The 6,000-nt window shown below is 45.3% G+C and overlaps 1 protein-coding gene across 1 annotated transcript in view; it reads left to right on the forward strand.

Moving 5' to 3' along the window:
• pcnx2 (pecanex 2) overlaps positions 1 to 5,747 on the forward strand; it is a 62,449-nt gene extending 56,702 nt beyond the window's left edge. The window contains exons 34-37 of the mRNA XM_063191279.1: positions 1,422 to 1,615; positions 2,663 to 2,684; positions 2,748 to 2,968; positions 5,084 to 5,747. Coding sequence (XP_063047349.1) covers positions 1,422 to 1,615; positions 2,663 to 2,684; positions 2,748 to 2,968; positions 5,084 to 5,263 — 617 coding nt within the window. The 3' untranslated portion in view covers positions 5,264 to 5,747. The remainder of the gene's footprint in view (positions 1 to 1,421; positions 1,616 to 2,662; positions 2,685 to 2,747; positions 2,969 to 5,083) is intronic.
• The last annotated feature ends 253 nt before the right edge of the window (positions 5,748 to 6,000 follow it).

The raw sequence follows: 6,000 nt of genomic DNA on the forward strand, positions 1-6,000 counted from the left end.
TTATGACTGTTCTGGTGGTTATGGGAGTGCTTCTCCTGAGGGGGGTGTATGTAACACAAGCAGCGACAGGTGGTCTGACTGGCCCAGGTGTGGTAGTGGTTTCACTCTGAAGCCTGACTTGACATTTGAATATACCTTATCCAATATGTTGTTCCCCCTTGTGGCGCATTTAACATGTTGATCACCATATAGAACACCACAAGTCTGTTCAACACTCTAGAATACACCACAGGCCTGTTCAACACTCTACAGAACACCACAGGTCTGTTCAACACTCTATAGAACACCACAGGCATGGCCAACACTCTATAGAACATTACAGGTCTGTTCAACACTCTATAGAACACCAGAGGTTTGTTCAACACTCTATAGAACACCACAGGTCTGTTCAACACTCTATAGAACACCACAGGTCTGTTCAAGACTCTATAGAACATCATATGTCTGTTCAACACTCTATAGAACACCACAGGTTTGTTCAAAACTCTATAGAACACCACAGGTCTGTTCAACACTCTAGAATACACCACATGCCTGTTCAACACTCTAGAATACACCACTGGCCTGTTCAACACTCTAAAGAACACCACCGGTTTGTTCAACACTGTATAGAACACCACAGGTCTGTTCAACAGTCTAGAGTACACCACAGACCTATTCAACACTCTATAGAACACTACAGGCCTGTTCAACACTCTATAGAACACCACAGCTCTGTCCAACACTCCACAGAACACCATAGGTCTGTTCAACACTCTAGAATACACCACATGTCTGTCTAACACTCGGGTTCCAATACAACACTCTAACATAGCAACTCTATACAATATATCTTATAAAGTTACTCTAAAAGGCAAAACAACTGTCTACAAAATTACAAAACACCTCTGTGGGGGAGATGCTATGCTATTTGCAAGGCTGCAATTGGCCTTATATTTCTTCTATTTCGTATGTCCTTTCCATGGATATTGAACACTAGATGTCGCGATCAGCCATATTGCATAACCAGCCTCAGGTGCTTTGTTGTCTTGGTACAGAGTTGCTATATATATTTCACACTCAGCTAAGATGTTTTTTTACAGCCCCCTAAGGGATGATTTGCCTTTTCGCTAATTGATGTTCATGCCAGCAGTGTTTACCCCCATGCAAAGATTGTGATTTATTCCATTAGACAGGAGTAGTCAATGTGTCATATAGTGTTTAGACAGCTATGCCCCCTTGCCATAAACATGTGCAACATTGGTTCCCAGGGACTCCCTTTTGGATATCAAAATATTTTTGCAGAATAGAAAATCTAGCCTTGTCAATTTTTTGTCCATTAGTATTCCTAGATGTATTAATGAGTTTTCTTACAGTAACAGTACAGCATTTTAGGAATGTGTCAACTGAGCTCAGTGTCGTGCACCTGACTCCCCCTGCAGGTCGTCGCGAGTACCGCAGCAGGTCGGTGCAGCCCCAGGCCCAGCGTGCGGCGGCGGCGACCAGCCAATCGGGCGGCCCCGTCCAGGACAGCCAGAGCCAGCAGGCCTCCACGGCCTCGGGCCTCAGCCTGGTGCAGCGCCTCTCACACAGCCAACTCTCCTTCAACACCTCCATGGCCTCCATCTTCTCACAGGTACAGTAGTGTGTGTCTGTGTGTGTGTGCGTGTCTGTGTCTGTGTCTGTGTTTATGTGTGTGTTTATGTGTGTGTGTGTGTGTGTGTGTGTGTGTGTGTGTGTGTGTGTGTGTGTGTGTGTGTGTGTGCGTGTGCGTGTGCGTGTGTGTGTGTGTTTGTGTGGCGTCTGTGTGTCTGTGTGTGTGCACGCACTTCCGTGTGTGTGTGTGTGTGTGTGTGTGTGTGTGTGTGCACGCGCCTGTGTGTGTGTGTCTGTGTGCATGTGTATGTGTGTATGTGTGTATGTGCGTGCGCGCATGTGTGTGTCTGTGTCTGTGTGTCTTTGTGTGTGTATGTGTGTGTGTGTGTCTGTGCGCACACTTCCGCGTGTGTGTGAACCCCTGAATGGCTAATTGTACTCAAGCATGTGCTATATGTATAATGTGCCATAATGTGTATTAAGGTTTTGTGTATGTTCATGTTCGTGTTCATGTAAATTGACAGACACCTTGATTTCCTTCGGTATTAATAGAAGTACTCTACTCTGCTCTACTCTACTCTACTGTACCCTACCCTACTATACTCTAATCTACCTTACTGTACTCTACTGTACTCTATTCCACTCTACTGTACTCCTCTGTACTCTATTCTACTCTACTGTGTTCTATTCTACTCTACTGTACTCCTCTGTACTGTACTGTACTCCTCTGTACTGTACTCCTCTGTACTGTACTGTACTCCTCTGTACTGTACTCCTCTGTACTCTATTTTACTCTACTCTACTCTACTCTACCCTACTGTACCCTACTGTACTCCAATGTACTCCACTGTACTCTATTCTACTCTACTGTGTTCTATTCTACTCTACTCTACCCTACTGTGCTCTACTGTACTCCAATGTACTCTACTCTACTGTATTCTACTCTACTCTACCCTACTGTACTCTACTGTACTCCAATGTACTCCACTGTACTGTACTCTATTCTACTCTACTGTGTTCTACTCTACCCTACTGTACTCTACTGTACTCCAATGTACTCCACTGTACTTCACTCTACTGTACTCAGGTGCCTCGGCTCTCCACGGCTGGTCTGCAGTCTGCAGCCACCATCGCGGCGGGCATCACCGGAGGAGGAGGAGGAGGTGGTGGAGGAGGAGGAGGAGGAGGGGGTAACCACCATCGCTCGGGCCAGGTGTCATCGTCCAGCTCGACGCTCAGTCTGCTGTTTGGCAAGCGCAGCTTCTCCAGTGGCCTGGTGATCTCGGGGCTGTCGGCGGCCGAGGGCGGCAACACCACCGAGTCACAGTCCTCCAGCAGCATGAACATTGCCGCCATGGGCCAATCAGGACGCTCCACCAGCCGAGCCACGCAGGTGAGGGAGGGAGACTTAAGTAGCCTCTTTGTTTTGGACACTCAAGGGTGTATATACTATGGAAACATCTATGTTATTTATTGGGGAAAAAAAGAAAATGCCAGAAAAAAACTTGAAAGCTTTAATAGAGTACCGTCGGAATGTTCGGGCAGTGAAAGTTCTGTAGAATTCTGGGCGTCATTCAATACAATTTGGAATTTTAGAATCTTGCATGGTTATAGAACGCATTCTTTTTATAGAATGTTCAAAAACCCACCCTCTTAAAGGCTAATGATAGTATGATGACTCCTGTTCAACACTCAATAGAACACCACAGGTCTGTTCAACACTCTATAGAACACCACAGGTCTGTTCAACACTCTATAGAACAGCACAGGTCTGTTCAACACTCTATAGAACACCACAGGTCTGTTCAACACTCTATAGAACACCACAGGTCTGTTCAACACTCTATAGAACAGCACAGGTCTGTTCAACACTCTATAGAACACAACATGCCTGTTCAACACTCTATAGAACACCACAGGTCTGTTCAACACTCTAGACTACACCACAGATCTATTCAGCACTCTATAGAACCCCATAGGCCCATTCAACACTCTATAGAACACCACAGGTCTGTTCAACACTGTAGAATCACAATCCTCCAGCAGCGTCAACAACGCCACCAAGGGCCAACCCGGACGCTCCACCAGCCGAGCCAGGCAGGGGACGGAAGGTTGTCATTCAGGGGGGGGTTGAGTGTGACTGAGTCATCAGGGCCCCATGTTTATAGGGGGCTCACACACAGTCCGATTCATGAATGGCTGTGGGTGTCCATTGGAGCTGATTGTACATAGGGCCCAAACTTTGCTGCTATGCCCCTGGCCTGCAGGTGAGGGAGGGAGGGAGTGAGACTTTAGTGACCTCTTTGCGCTTGCCAGCGGGCCTGCTCACTCATTGCTGAAAAGACTCACCTACATAATAAACAACATAGCTACAGGTATGGCATTACAGAGAGTCATAGACTCTTACTGTAGATGGGGTAGCCAGCGGGCCTATTCACTAGTTGCTGAAAATACTCAACTACATCATAACAACATTGCTATGACAGTACCGAGAGCCTTAAGTGACAGGTTAAGACATAGCCATTACAATTTTGGTGACAGAAAGGTTATAACATAGGCTCTGCAGTAAGGGGCTAAGTACCATATTAAGATTTTGGTCATTACAATTTTGTTCATGGTTAGGTTATAACAAAAGGTTAAGGGTTTATCCCCAAAGGGGGAATTTGAATGCCACCTGGCCATCCACACATAACATGACAGCAAGACAAGGCAAACACATACTGTAATAAAGGTGGAGATTGGGGGTTCGAGCTTGGGGTGAGAGCAGTGCTGAAAACGTCAATGACGTAATTATACCATGATCTACAGGGGTGGGGAACCTATGTCTCGAGGGCCGTTTGCGGAATCTTACAAATTACATTTAGATTACAATTAGGTTACATTCGGGGGACCTAGATATGGTAGGCTCTGTTTTTAAGGTGATTGCCATCAATATAGGCCTAAATTGCAGCGGGAAATCCTGCTTTGTGTTCATAGTATGGCCCTCGGAGGAATTTGAAGTGGCCCCTCAAATGAATAAGGTTGCACACCCCTGATCTACTATCGCCTACAGTACATATCAAACAATACTTGTCATATCATCCCATATGCCAGCAACGCAGGGATTGAGGGGTTGAGCTTGGGATTAGTTAGTTATTTAGTCTTTATGTCTAATATCTTTCTTTATAAGCAGACATTATTATAAAGTGTTCCTGAAATGTTCAGTGTTGAAGGTGTCACTGACGTCACATGACAACCATAAAAAGGTTGAATTTCCTTTTGTGTTTTATGATCACAATGGCGTATTGGATTCATTTCACCTTTTTCAATTTGAACATACAATCAACTGATCAAATGTTAAGTCGATTGCATGTTCAAAATACATCCATACAGTACATATTCAATGTACAATTAACAGATTATTTGAATGTGCAGTTACATGTAAAATGACCGTTTGGATATATACGTACAATTAATCGATGATCGTTTTTTTTCTGCATCCTGTGTTTTGTCTGCATCCTGTTTTCAGTGGACGTCAGATGCCTTCGAGAGCATCGACGGGACGTACTCCAACGTCTACACCGGGGCCAAAGACAGCACGCCAACGCCGTCCATCGACCGGAGCAGCACCCACGGCACGGACCGCAGCCAGGATGCCTCCGCCATGACCTCGGCCGTTCAGGACTTACACGAGCAGAAGGACGAATGACTTTAATAAATGGGATTTAGTTGAAGAAGGTAGGTCTGCACACTGCGGAATAAGCTCCAAAAAATAAAGTTTATTAAATGAAAACAGCAACGTTTCAATCACCCTGGATCTTCGTCAGGCATCAGCGATCTACCTTCTTCAACTGTCTGACACTTTTGTCTAGCACTTGCAACAAGTGACTTTGGATGTGCGCACCCTACCCAAAACGACTGAAATGGGATTTACACGACCAGAAGAGAGTTTGAAACGGGACTTGCACGACCAGAAGAGCGTTTGAAATGGCACCCCTGCCGAAATCTCTTGTCACGCCAACAACACCAACACCACCAAAAGAATCCACTTCTGCCTCACTTGCCCCAGGTCTCCACCAAAAACTTTCCAGCACGATGGTTATGAGTTTTCCCCCCCCGAGTTTCCTAAATGTACATGTGGACTGTGACTTTTTTTTAAAACAAGAAAAAATACTGGTCTATTAAATTAAAAGAACAAATGAATAAATGAAAAAAAAAAACCTTCTTCATTTCCTCACATATCCCTTATCCCATATGTTTGAAAAAACAATCAGTGTGTGTGTGCGTGTGCGTGTGCGTGTGCGTGTGTGTGTCTCTGCCTGCGGGTTCATATGTGCTTGTGAATATGTTTGTGAGTGGTACAGCACCACATTGGAGTAAGGGACATCCTCAGCCATGAAGAAATACTTTACCTCGTTGGTCACCACCCAACCCTAAGCCAATACG

Source organism: Engraulis encrasicolus, chromosome 24 (assembly GCF_034702125.1).
Source record: "Engraulis encrasicolus isolate BLACKSEA-1 chromosome 24, IST_EnEncr_1.0, whole genome shotgun sequence".
In the NCBI taxonomy this organism is placed as follows: Eukaryota; Metazoa; Chordata; class Actinopteri; order Clupeiformes; family Engraulidae; genus Engraulis; species Engraulis encrasicolus.